Source organism: Parus major, chromosome 4A, assembly GCF_001522545.3.
Source record: "Parus major isolate Abel chromosome 4A, Parus_major1.1, whole genome shotgun sequence".
Taxonomy (NCBI): domain Eukaryota; kingdom Metazoa; phylum Chordata; class Aves; order Passeriformes; family Paridae; genus Parus; species Parus major.
Genome location: NC_031772.1, coordinates 19247563 through 19260856, shown reverse-complemented (window position 1 = coordinate 19260856; position 13294 = coordinate 19247563). Strand labels below are relative to the sequence as shown.

Below are 13294 nucleotides of genomic sequence, written 5' to 3'. Positions count from 1 at the left end.
CACAGAGTCTCATTTATCCCGACATTTTCGGTGACAGTGTCACTCACCCTGGGGAATGGGACCTCTGTCCCAGCCACCCCCTGCTACGGGAGCGCTGCTATGGGGACGTGCTAGGTGTGGGGCTGTTGCACTCATTGGGCTGCCTGGCAGGGTGCGGGGGTCTGCGACTGTCCCCGGGGCACTGTGGGGACACGTCGGCCCCCCTGGGGAGGGCAGGTGGGACCACTTGACCCCCGAACTGCATTCAGGAGTGGGTGCTAAAGGGAGAAGGCACAGGTGTGGGAGGGCAGGTGTGGGCAGGGTGAGGTCCAGGCACAGGTGTTACCTCCTGGCTCAGCTCCCGATACTCACACACTCTTCCAAACGGCAAGGCCTGAATGTGGCGGGGCTGTCCCCCACCAGCGATGAGCACGGACACAGTGCTCGGCTAGGAGCAGGGAGTCCCGGAGCGCGGTGCCCCGCAGCGGTGTGTCCCCGTCGGGGCCGCCAGGAACGAACAAGCCCTTCCGAGCTCCCCGTCACCTCGCGGGCCGCCCTGGACCTCCGGGCCGCCAGGGGGCGACGCATGTCGCTGCCGCCACACTGTGTCCATCAGCGGCGGGCCGGAAGCCCCAGCCCTTTCTCGGCAGAGCGCAGCCATGGTGAGAGTGCGGCGCCGCCGCTCCCCGTCTGCATCCGCCGCCATCCCCCGCTTACCGCGGGCTGTGACCGCCCGCCCCGGGGCGACAAGCACGGGAGGGAGCCCGGCGCTAGGGTCGGAGGGGCGGCAGTCTGAAGGGACCGGGGAGGGATGGCTGGGAGGGCCGGACCTGGCGGCGGCCCGTAACACATCCCTTCACGTCCCGTCCTGTAGGCCCGCGGCCCCAAGAAGCATCTGAAGCGCGTGGCAGCACCCAAGCACTGGATGCTGGACAAGCTGACGGGCGTCTTCGTGAGTGCGGGCCTGGGTTTGAGGTTGAAGCTGCGGTCGAGCTTGGGTTTGGGGTTGAGGCCCGGGTCGGAGGTGGGACCGGGGCCGGGGTGGTCGTGGCAGCTGCAGTCACACCAGGAGAAATGTTCAGGTGCTGCGCGGGGGCGAGCGGTGAACAGGGGCAGTTGGACAGGGCAGGAGGTGTCTGTTTAACGTTTGGGTCTTTGTGAATAGTGCTCGTGTTCCCCCGTTTGCAGAGGACGTGATGGGGTCGTTGGTTGTTCCGTTTTAACCTGTCGTTCTTTTCCACCTCTGGGTTGCGATGGATGGTTGTGCTCTGTTGGGGACAGTTTTATGAGTCTGGCAAGACATAGGGGGAACTGCTGTGAATACCAAGAACAGAGAGCTTCAGCTGGCCACTGCCTGCGTGGCAGCTTCACTTTGTGGTGCTGCCCTTCCGAGCTCTTCCGGGAGCTGTTGGCACCATGGTTTCCTTCTCTGGGGTGGTTGATGCTGTTTGAGCCTCCAGCACAAAGCTTCTGTCCACAGGCACCCCGCCCATCAACAGGCCCCCACAAGCTGAGAGAGTGCCTTCCCCTCATCATCTTCCTGCGCAACCGGCTGAAGTATGCTCTGACAGGAGATGAGGTCAAGAAGATCTGCATGCAGAGGTTCATCAAAATAGATGGCAAAGTCCGTACTGACATCACCTACCCTGCAGGCTTCATGGGTGAGTAGGGTTGGGGCAATTCCTTAGGCAGCTCTGCTGCCTTGGCTGGGGAGCGTTTTGTGGGGCTGGCATTATTTGAGGGGCAAGGTTTCTCTGCTGGAGTTGAAGAAAAGATATATATAAGCAGTTGTTATTTTGTTTGGAGTTGTGCTCTACAGTGAATACCATAGTCAGATACCTGTAGCCTGTAAGTTCCTACATGACCTGGGTAAGTTGCTGTTCAGATTCCAGCCTTCAGCATTTTTTGCTAATTTGCAGTCTTTCACAGCAAAAGTTGTCTGTGGTCAAGGGTAGATCCCAGCCTCATCAGTCATACCTTAAATGTTGTTCAGCAGTCTCTGTTTCTTTTTAAATGTGAGCTTGGATAATGAGCTGATAACAGCTGCTGTTTTATTTCTCTGTCTGCAATCAGATGTCATCAGCATTGAGAAGACAGGTGAGCATTTCCGCCTGGTGTATGATACCAAGGGCCGGTTTGCTGTTCACCGCATCACACCTGAGGAGGCCAAGGTGAGGAGCTTTGATGTGGTGTAAGCATGAGACCAGTTGTGTTTGGTTGGGGCAGTGCTTCCTCTTTGGCATCTCCTGAATGAGAGCTGATGGCTTTCTTCCCTGACAGTTGAGGCCATGCTGCACTTGGGATTGGGGTGCTCAGGGTTGTGGTGAAGCCTGTGTCGGGGGGGAGATCTCTTGGTTACATGAAAGAAGTTCACAGATGGGTGTAGGTGCATTGTCTGGTGCTGGAGATGATACTGTTGGCATAGGCTGGATCAGAGAGTTTTGGGGTGGAGTCTTGGCTTTGCCAGCTAACAATAACCAGAAGCATGGAATTGCCTGTGGTGTAAAAGCCTTGAACTTCTTCCCAGGGCATCAAAACTGCCTACTCAGCCTGGATGCTGTGGAACAACTTCCTCATACGTTCCCTTAACCCAGGCATGGTGTGCCTGAGCTGCAACGCTGTTCTCTGCTTTGCATCTCCTTCCTTAAGGCAGGCTGTGCAGGCACACAGCTGTGTGGATGGCAGAACTGGCTGTGCTGGAGCCAGCTGTGGTGTATTTCTCCTTGTGATGTACTTCTCTGACTACTACTCCATGTTGATCTGTGAGGTCCAGAGAGGCTATGAGGGAGTTAGCGTGACAATCAGGAGGGAAATCAGTGTCCTGGAGGGTGCAGAGATCTCTCTTCAGTCCTGGAGAAATGCAGCCTCCATTGTGTGTCCATGGGCTTTGGGGATAAAGAAAGGAATTGCCCTGGTAAAGACTTGCCTGTGAAAGTACGCCCAGTGTTTGTGGGGAGGCTGCAGCCAAAGTGGGCTGCTGCTCCCAACAGCAGAGGTGTTTTCTGGTGGGGCTGTAGCAGAGCTGCATGGCAGCTGTTCAAAAGTTGTTAGGCCGGGAGCTGGACAAGTCGCTGCATGGGGTCATGTGAGCCCTGAGTGTCTGGGTGTTCTGCTGGCTAGTGGCTCTTTGGAGTACAAGAGTTCCCTAGTCCTTGGCATTACTTGCTGCCTCAGCTGAGAGGTGTTGGGTTTTGTTTGCAGTACAAGCTGTGCAAGGTGAGGAAGATCTTTGTGGGCACCAAAGGAATCCCTCACTTGGTCACTCATGATGCCCGCACTATCCGCTATCCAGACCCTCTCATCAAGGTGAATGATACGGTCCAGATTGACCTGGAGACAGGCAAGATCACAGACTTCATCAAGTTTGACACAGGTAGGTCTTGCATCCCATTAAAGCACCTCACCCTTCCCCACTGTGGAGAGCAGTGCAGATGTTAAATACTAAGCATATTTGCACTGAAATAGAGAGGCAGTGGTGTCAACCTTGGGGAAGGGTTTGTTTCCCAGGAGCATGTTCACCTGGAGTTGGAGCAGGGGATTCTTCCTGTGTCCTGGCAGTGGGAGGAATTTGGCAGGGACTTGGCAGTTCTGAGGCACCAAGTAGAAGCAGTGAGCTAGTGGGGGAGGTGCTTCAGCTTGTCTCTTAGTTTTGAGAGATGGTTTCAGTCACAGAGCTGTGAGCAGTGCTAGGATGGGTGGGATGGGAATGTTTGGTGTGGGCAGAGAGCCCAAGTGGAAGGACTTCACAGCACCTGGTGCCAGCTCGTGTCACACCTGTATTCCCTTACTCAGGTAACCTGTGCATGGTGACCGGCGGTGCCAACTTGGGCCGTATTGGGGTGATCACCAACCGGGAGAGGCACCCCGGGTCGTTTGATGTGGTTCATGTGAAGGATGCCAACGGCAACAGCTTTGCCACCAGGCTCTCCAACATCTTCGTTATTGGCAAAGTAAGGCTGTAGTGGCACCTGGTGGGGGGTTCTCTCTTGTGAGGGCCTGCTGGCTGAGGCAAAGAGCCTTGGTGTTTCCTTCAACAGCTGTCATCCCACAAGGTGGACCTTCTGTGCTGGCCTCACTTCTGACTCAGCTCCCTGTATTTCTTCCTGCTCTGGGAAGGGGAAGAAGCATTTGCAACTTTAGGGGATGTGGGTGTTTTCAAGAAGCAGCTCTGAATCCTGTGAACTGGGTCTTGAGCAGTACTCAGACCTTGGTGCTATCTGGGCAGCTGCTGTGACTCACAGGGCCCCTCACAAAGCCTCTGCTGTTTTGACATCCCTGATGGGCTCTTTGTCCAGGTTGTAGAGGGGCGGTGTTTTGGTTTTGGCTGAAGCGTGTTCTTCATGGATGTGACTAAAAGGCAGCTGTGGACCTGTGCATCCTTGGCACCTTCCTTAGGGACCTCTGCTGTGCCAATGCCACCACTGTGTGTACCTGGCCCAGCATGAGCAGGGGTGGGCTTCTGCTGCTTTCCCCCTTAGAGGGCTGTCTGGGTTTCCTGATGTCATTTTTTCTCCCTTGCTGCAGGGCAACAAGCCGTGGATCTCCTTGCCCCGTGGGAAGGGCATCCGCCTGACCATTGCTGAAGAGAGAGACAAGAGACTGGCGGCCAAGCAGAGCAGCGGATAAAGTCCAGCTCAGCCTGGCTGTGGTGCTGTCAGTGTGTTAATTAAACCGTTTACTACATGGCTCTGACTGGCTGGGGAGCATCCTGGGCCTAGTGGGGGGAGCCATGCTGCCAGTGCCAGGCCCTACTCTTCAGAAGGTCCTGCTTCTCTGGGGAGACTCCCATCAATCTGAGCAACTACCACAGCTATATTCCAGAAACACAAGGAGGAAGGGTGGGAGAGCCTCTCTGTCCCATGGAAGGTGTTGGTACAAATGCTTCTGGATGTGCAGGAGGAGCAGGGATCTGGGGAGAGTTAGCTGGGCTCTCGTGTAGCCAGTGGTGCCAGGTCACCTTGAGGGATTGCCCCATCTGTTTTGACTTCAAGGGTTTTGGTACTTGAGTGTCCAAGCCTGGCTGGTGGCCATGCACGGGGGAGATCCCTCAGAGGCTTATCTTCAGTGTCCTGTGGAGGTGGAAGGTGCAAGTGATCACACTGACAGCCTGGGCTAAGCAAGAGGGGAATGGGCTACTGGGGACACTGAGCACCAGCCTGGCAGTGGGCTGGTGCCCTGCAGGAGCTAGGGAGCTGGGGACCAGTTGTGGCTTTGGCAGTGGCCCTGGAGGACATTCTGCCCGAAATGGGCAGTGTGCCCGGTCAGCAAGGGCAGTCGCACAATTGGGCTGTGCCAGCAAAGGGCACAGGAGGCACTCTAGGGAAGGGGGGGCTGTGCCTGGGCATGGTGTGCAGGCTGGGACCAGTGGGTCCAGGCAGGTGTGGGCACTGGAACAATGCGAGTGGAGGACCTGGAGTGATGGAGGTGTAGAAGAGGTGGTGAGGGCACAACCTCTGCTCTGCTCAGCCTGGGGAAGAGGAGTCCTGGGGGCTCTCTCACTCCACCTGCCTGCATTGGCATTGTGAGGATCTGTCTTCCAAGATAGATGGGGCACAGATGTGCACGATGGGAAAATCGGCATCTTTGGCTTCATCAGGTGTCCATAGTGAAAAGTAGTTGAACCTCATGAAGTGTCTGCAGCCAGCTGTATTCTGACAGTGTTAGGGCTCTCAGGAAAGCTGAATGCCTGTGACACTGCCCGTGGTCCCATCCGTCGAGTGTTGCTGTGCTGCTATGGGCTCAGAGCAGCAGCGTCTCCAGGGACTTCCATGATGCTGGCAGTGGGCACTGGTGCTTGAGCTGTCCTGTGGTGCGCAGATGTGAGCAGCCAGAAAGCTAAAATCTTCATGTTTTCATGCACAGAGACAGAAGCAAAATCCACTTAGTTTTTATGTTGTGAAAAAGCTCCAGAAAATTGCCAAATCGAATATTTGGGAAAGTAAAATCCAATTTTTTTACTAGCAAAAAAACCCCAAAATGGCAATGAAACCAACAGTTGGGAAAATTTGGTGTGAAATATTTCCAGTTTGGGGGTGGGCATTGCAATGGATTATTCAGTGTGGGGCAGTTAGCCAGATTAGGTTGCTTCGTGTGGGTTATGGCAGATAAATTGTCTGCTGAGCATTATGGCGGGTGAATCTGTTGTACGCCGTTTCCCGCGCGTTTCCCGCCTCCGTCCGTCCTTTCCCGTCCTGGGCTGTGACCTCCCGCCCGGCCCCGCCGAGCCGCGCTCACGGGCGCCACCGCCCGGCCAGTAGCTGCTCCTGCAGCCAAGAAAGCCGCGAACGCGCGGTGGCCGAGGGAGCGGGGAGTTGCTGTTCTCTCCTTGCTGCCACCCCCTGGCCGTAAGGACGAACTGCAGGTGAGCAGCTAAATCGCCGCTGCCGCCCGGCGCTCCTCGGGGCTGCTCGGTGAGCTCGGGAGCGGCGTGGCTGAGCACTGGGCTCGGGGCCCGGCGGTGGAAGCGGTGAGGTGGCAGAGAGCCTCAGTGGGTGTGGAAGAGCCGCCTCGGGCCGCCCGGGATTGCGGGGAAGAAGCTGCAGTCCGGGCGGCGGCGGCCACATCCCCGGGCAGGAGCTGGGCGCCTCTCCCTGTCGCCGGAGCTCCCCTGAACCTCCACCGACCCTGTTCGCCCTGTGCTGCTGCTCCAGCTTCAGCATCACCCCTGAAACCTTCTGTGTCCACTGGCCGCCCCCAGCCTTGTTGGTTGGCCGTCGAGGTCTCCCCAGAAGCCCCTGCAGGAGGAGGGATTCGTGCAGGTGATCTACAGTAATAACAGTCGCTGATGCTTCTTTCCCTCTGCCAGAGGCCAAACTGAACATCTAAATGTCTATTCTTACCCAAAGCATCCCCGGGCGATGTCAGTGACTACACCCGCCTGGGGCTTGAGTGGGTCATTAGTGTCCCCTGAAACTGCGTGGGAAAAAAACCCAACAAAACAACAAACCAACTCTCCAGCAATTTTAGTGTTAGATAATCAAGGTATTATTTTATTCTGGCCAGGATGTGCAACAGAAATCATTTCATCCACACATTGCCTGGGTCGTGCAGAAAAAACCATTCAATGCCACAGTTCTTTACTAGATTTTTCACATATTTTATACAGTCAAAACCCACAGAAATTCATTGGCTCAATGTTCATTATTCTCAAGTCACTCAGTTCTTAGTATCTGGTTTCCTATTGGATACGGATTTCTTTGCCTTCAATGCTAATTAGGTAGGTTCTCATTCTTATATCTGTTTTCCCAGACCAAGTGTCTCTGACCATGCCAGTGATGATGTCTGGAGTTGATGGTCATTAATGGTCATTTTCTTTTGCTATCTTCTGTGCTACTCCCGGTTCCTTAAGTTGTTAAGCTCATCACACCTCACCTGGTGAACCAGTCCCCTGAAAAGAAACTTCAGTTCCCTTCCCCCAGGGCAAACTAAACTGACTAAAGTTACATTATAAAAAAAAAAATTAAACTCTATGTATAAATTTCCAACGTTAGTACCGGCCTTGCTCCCTCCAGGATGTGGGCTGAAGCGGGACAGAACGAGCACTTACTGGCTCGGATAGGCTGTGGTGTGGCAGAGACTGGAGAGGCCATAAAAAAGGCAAGGAAATTAAAAATGGAGGCCATCTGGCTGGTCTCTGCAGGCAAGTGAAAGCCTGTCTCTCTGGGTAAGAAAGGGAAAGATGCATCCGAGCTGGTAAATTTTCCCAGCGGTGCCAAGAATCAGAGCTGAGGTGAGCCCAAGGTCTCTTGCGCCCTGTCTCCCCTCTTGTGTGTCTCAGGACCTCTTTGGTTCTCTCCTGCTCCCCTTTTTTTTGCATACTTCTCTGACTACTTAATTTTGTTTACCTATATCTCTCCTTTTCTCTCTGTCTTTCTACCACACTCCCTCTACTTTCTCTCTCTGTGCTTCTGTCCCACACCAGTTCCCTCTTCTTTTTTCATCCTCTCTCTTGTACAGCTTACAGCTGTGTTTTCCTTCTCCATTGATTTGTTCTGAGTTGAATCTGCCTCTTTTCCCCTCACAATTTATCTGGCCTGTTCTTTGACATTTTTTTCCTCTGTGTACTGCAGTGTGTCCCTGTCTTCCTATTTGTTTCCCTCCTTCCTTTTGTTTCTCTCCCTCTCCTTTTGTTTTGCTAAATGTTGCTGGTTTTTTTTCAGTTCTGGCTCTCACTTTCCCTTTCCACTTTCCTGTTCATTTATTACTCTCTCTGGTCCTTTTGCTATTTCCCGACCCTGATATTTATTACTTCACCCCATCTGGCCCTCTTTTTTTTCTTCTTCCTATCTCTGTTATTCTCTGTTCTCATTGTCTCTCAGCATCCTGCTCCCTGTCCTTCTTCCATTCACAGTATCCCACTTTCTCACTCCTTGTCCCTCACCTGGTTTCTATATCAGTCTGTCCTTCCTCCTGATTTTTATTGTTGCTCTGGCCTGATGCCTGTTGCTTTTTTTTTTTTTTTTTTTTTTCCCTGTCCCCATTGCTCTGCTTAAGTCCTGTCATTCTCCTGCTCTCTCTGTCTTGATGTTCATAAACGTAGAGACAGATTGGTTTGTGGAGAAGTAATTTTACAATAGTTGCAGATTATTTTGAAGTGAATTTCCTTAGTGACTGCTAAGGAATCGACATGAGCCATGAGTTAAAATACGCTCAGTGTCTGTATTCCCTGAAGAGGGAATGCTGTAAGGAATTTGTCTGCTAGTAGAGATTAGGGTTTGTTGGTCTGAGCCCTCCTTTGAAAATGTTTGTTGTGCCCTGAGATGCAGAAGTATTAGACTTCCAAAGCCATCTGAAGAGAATGAAGACTTGCATAAAATTTTTACTGGCATTTTATTTTCTTTTGAGGGAAATTTGGTACTTGTTTATGGATATTATTGCAATAACAGTGGTCTGTGTGAAAATAATCACAGTATTGTGAAGTGCCTTGTACTGCTTCCCCCCCCCTCTTTTCTTCAGGGGAATAAACTTATACTTCAATAGCAGTGTAACTGATTCCATGCAAAGTTCATGATTTTGTGAATGCTGGTAACGTTTAAAGTTTAAATTTTGCACCCTGTGGTGCAAGCTCATTGAAATGAGCAGCCTAACTCCTCTGTCTGGTTAATGTTTTTGGTTATTTGAAGTATCAATAATTGTGTTCATCTCCAGTGCACATACCCCAGGTATTGAGTTCATGCAATGCATTTCACGTGCTCAATTCTTATTTATTCCCGGAGGCTACCAACGATACAAGGCTTTTTTACTTTGATCCACAGAGGTGAAATATTCTGTCTGACAAGTTCTTGGGCTCTGGTAGCACTCGGCAATGCAGCTCTTTCCAGAAATCATTGCTCTGATTTTTCACCCTGGCGCTATTCAAGCCCAGTTTGCCAGAAACAGCTCCTGTAGAGTTGCTCTTCTGCTGCCTGTGTCCCTTTGTGCTGGAGACTTTCTGCTGGTTCTGTGGTCAGAGCAGTTCTCAGCCCAGCCCAGTCCTGTCAAGCTGGGAGAGGCAGAGGTACAGGTGGGGCTCCTTTTGTCTCAGCTGATGCCCTTCGGCAGTGCTTGCAGGTTAATGAGAGCTGGGAAACACTCCCTGCTTCTTGCCAATTGTCTGGGAGGACTCAGTGTGCCGTCACTGTAGAGAACCACGGAGGCTCAGGAACACTGACTGACTGATGTTCACAAAAGCTGTGACTAGTAGGGTTAGCGATTGATCTGGTGTTTCTACAGGAAAAAAGCTTGGAGCAGGAATTCCCATTGTGCCGTGAGCTCAGTGCTCCCCTGCTCAGGGGTTGCTTCTGCAGCCGGGCTTTGGGTACACTCTTTTTCCCGGCTTTCTGCCTGTGACCCACTGCCATTGAAAGCTCATCAGGAGCAAAAGTCTCTGTTCATTTGCCCAGCCGTGACTGGACAAGTCCGGCAGTTTATTGCAGAGATTAAGTCAGTCCGTTGTTCCGATGCTCAATGGTATAAAATAATTTCTGCTGTTGAAGCCAACACTATAATACAGTGCAGAAGTAGATGGTTCTGTATGGTTGGCATGAAGCTCCATCTGATAAACCCCTCTGTCTTTGCAAGTGAGCTGAGTACTCACTCTGTTTGCAGCCTCTTCTACAGTAAGGGCTCGTTGTAATGTTAATAGCAGGAGTGGATCGTGGGAACACACTTGTGAATACTGGTCTGGAGAGGTGGTTTGTTTTTCAGGGTTAGTCGGCTTGTTTTGCACCAGTTAGCCCGGCTAGGACTTAAGATTCAGTGGCAAAAATAGAAGAGAAAACCTTCCTGCTTTTATTTATTTATGTATTTACCATATTTACAATGTATTTACCATCATTAGTATACACCGAATGATTAAGTACGGTGTCACAACCAGATGTTGGGGGTGGTGTCACCAACAGACGCGACACCCGCCCGCGTTCCAGCGTTGCCATGAGCCGGGCCTGGCCCCTCACACCGTGTCCCGGGGCGCAGCTTCCCCGCAGCTGGGACGCTCTTCTCGCACTCCCTCAGGCTCCCTCAGGCTTCCGCAGGCTCCCTCAGGCTTCCGCAGGCTTCCGCAGGCTTCCGCAGGCTCCCGCAGGCTCCCGCAGGTTCCCGCAGGCTCCCGCAGGTTCCCTCAGGCTCCTGCAGGCTCCCGCAGGCTCCTGCAGGCTCCCGCAGGTTCCCGCAGGTTCCCGCAGGCTCCCGCAGGTTCCCGCAGGTTCCCGCAGGTTCCCGCACTCCCGCAGGCTCCCTCAGGCTCCCTCAGGCTCCCTCAGGCTCCCTCAGGCTCCCTCAGGCTCCCGCAGGTTCCCGCAGGCTCCCGCAGGTTCCCGCAGGTTCCCGCAGGTTCCCGCAGGCTCTATGTCGTCGCCGGGGCGGTCCGAGGCGGCGGAGCAGACTCTGCTCGTGGGGAACTTGGAGAGCCGGGTCAGGGAGGAGATCCTCTACGAGCTCTTTCTGCAGGTTGAAGACGGGTACCGTTTTATATCGAAATGCTGTTCCAATGCTCGAGAAGAAAAATTGCACCAATGGGATGTTCGGTTAAGAGAGTTGGACAACGTGCTCCCCAGAAGTCCCTTCAAACCCCGACCCTTCAGTGGCAGTGTAGAAACACAAAGTAGTTGGACCTGTTAGAAGCCCGAGCTTAATTCCTACCTGTTTTCAAGACTAAAGAGTAGTCTGCTGTATAACTATAAATGTGAGTTTAAGAAAGTTCATCTTCTTAGAGGACATGAGTAATACAATACAAAATGCAAAAGTGATAAAGATGCTCTTAGAACACAGTTTTGCACTATTCTTCTGCATAATCTGCAGCAGCCATCCAACTGCCAGCTTTTATCTGGGTCTTTAGGTCATCCCAATATCTTGTAATTTTCCCTTGTTTTATCTTGCTTTCATTCAGGTTTCCTTTTTACTGCAACAGTCTATGCTTCTCATTTTAGTCTTGCCCTGTCTTGGAAAATACCCAGTTCAATATTCCTGCTATGGCATAGTCCTAAACATGCACCCCTGACCTCTAGCTCTTCCCCTCCACCAAATGATGAGCAAGTATCTACTGCTGCTTCTAAACTTTTAATACTTTTGTTTATGAACTGGAAGCTTTTGCTATGAAGTTAGTAAATTAATCTTCCCCTTTGGCAAGCTAATTATTATGGTATGGAATTCTAAAAATAATAAAAATTCTGGTTATGAAAGACTAAACATGAGCTGATCCTTGGTTCCCTTTTAAAATTTGTGGAGCTGATTTTTGTAGAAGGCTCAGAATCATTTGGGAATCTTTGGGAATGTGGAGAGACCTTTTCACGGTAAGAAACTTACGGTTTCTGACTGGCTGAAGAGAAATAATTAAATATTCCAAACACAATGAAGTGTCAGTCTCTGCTAAATAACCAAAATTTCTTTCAGGCTGGACCATTAACCAAAGTGATGATTTGTGAGGACAAAGAAGGAAAACCTAAGTCTTTTGGATATGTCTGCTTTAAACACAAAGTATCGGTGCCTTATGCAAAAGCTCTGCTGGATGGAATCCATTTGTATGGAAGACCAATTACCGTGCAGTATTGGAGGGGTATGTTTTGAATCCTATAGTCTTTTACACAGATAACAATTTTTAGTAGGAAAAATTAATTTTTTTGCTAAGAAACAAGACTTCCTGTGGCTTTTGCATAGGGAAGGATTCAGTCCTTGTATTTTTATGTTTACTTAGAGAATACAATAGATTGGGTCAGAACAGTGTAACTGGCAAGCTGTCAGACAATGCTGTATGGAAAACAGCAAACCAGGTTTTCATGCCAGATTGCATTTAGGAATTGGGGTGTAACTTTACCTTGCAGTCTAACAGAAAAAGTGATTCAGTACAGACAGCCCCTGTTGAGCTCTTTGATCATTTTAGACTAAAGCCACAGAGTTATCAGCACTGTTGTTTTAAAGGGAAGAGATCGTAATTCAAAGAATATATTAAATTCAAAGTCATATTCTTAATTTTATGTATGTGGAGCTGAACCTTTGAACAAGCCAACAACCAGCCATTGTTTGCAACCCAGACAGTAAGGTCTCATGTTCCTGCTGTGCCACTGCTTCTTTCAAAGACTCTACAGACCAGAGCTGGGTTTAAGCAGAATATCTGTGGTTCCTAAAATCAGAAGCATCTCCTGTGTTTGTAATTGGGTGACGATGCTGTTCTCTATTACTTCAACAACCCAAATTTGTGCTTCTGTAAGTGAATAAATGAGAAACGAAAATTTTCAAGCTTAAGATGATGCTATTGATGCTATTGATTATCTGCCATAAAATAAAATGGCACTTTTGTATACTACCTTAGATCTAATAGCACACCAGAGATGACACAAAACACTTTCTGAGGTTCGTAACTTATTAATTGAATTGTCATAACTGAATAATCATTACACTCTTGTCTTGTTTCCAGGGAGTTCTCACTCACCAGAACTAGACAGTTGTACAGATGGTTTTGAACACCGTATTGACTTAGATTCTCCTGCAGGCAGGTAACAAAGATCACCTGTGAATGAACCTTATGAATATAATTTTTAAAAAATTGTAGAAAAAAGTGAGTTGATGTGGTAGAGCAATCTTGAGATTTCTCATCAAAATAACATCTTGTCATTGCATCCTTACCCGAGGGCTTGTGACAGGCTGCAGTTAATTTTAATGTTTGGTTGTTTAACATGCGAGATGATTAGTGAGTGTAGAAATAATAATAAACCTGTTATAATGGAAGTCTGAACACCCCAGATTAAGTATTTAAGCTGAACTCCCATGGTGAAATCTAGTACCCTTTTGTGCATGCACATATGAGGATTTGTCATTAATTAAGCCTTTGGGTATCTTTTTT

At 50.3% G+C, this 13294-nt stretch overlaps 2 protein-coding genes across 3 annotated transcripts in view; both read left to right on the top strand.

The window, feature by feature from the left end:
- Positions 1-584: 584 nt before the first annotated feature.
- On the top strand, positions 585-4665 carry RPS4X (ribosomal protein S4 X-linked). The gene is made up of 7 exons (XM_015626143.2): positions 585-641; positions 854-931; positions 1460-1640; positions 2053-2150; positions 3181-3352; positions 3772-3929; positions 4504-4665. The coding sequence occupies exons 1-7, from the start codon at positions 639-641 to the stop codon at positions 4603-4605; spliced, it is 792 nt and encodes a 263-aa protein (XP_015481629.1). The 5' UTR covers positions 585-638; the 3' UTR covers positions 4606-4665.
- A 6412-nt stretch (positions 4666-11077) lies between these two features.
- The window catches only part of RBM11 (RNA binding motif protein 11), a 4443-nt gene continuing 2226 nt past the window's right edge, over positions 11078-13294 (top strand). Inside the window, exons 1-3 of one of the 2 annotated variants that reach the window (XM_015626144.3) lie at positions 11078-11747; positions 11848-12010; positions 12869-12947. In XM_015626144.3, coding sequence (XP_015481630.1) covers positions 11727-11747; positions 11848-12010; positions 12869-12947 — 263 coding nt within the window. In that variant the 5' untranslated portion in view covers positions 11078-11726. Of the gene's footprint in view, positions 12011-12868; positions 12948-13294 lie in introns of both variants that reach the window. The other variant, XM_033514017.1, reaches the window with a different exon arrangement.

Coding starts and splice junctions, on each gene's coding strand:
- RPS4X (XM_015626143.2), top strand. Junction 2,151..3,180: donor TCACACCTGAGGAGGCCAAG/GTGAGGAGCTTT, acceptor TTTTGTTTGCAG/TACAAGCTGTGCAAGGTGAG. Junction 3,930..4,503: donor ACATCTTCGTTATTGGCAAA/GTAAGGCTGTAG, acceptor CCCTTGCTGCAG/GGCAACAAGCCGTGGATCTC.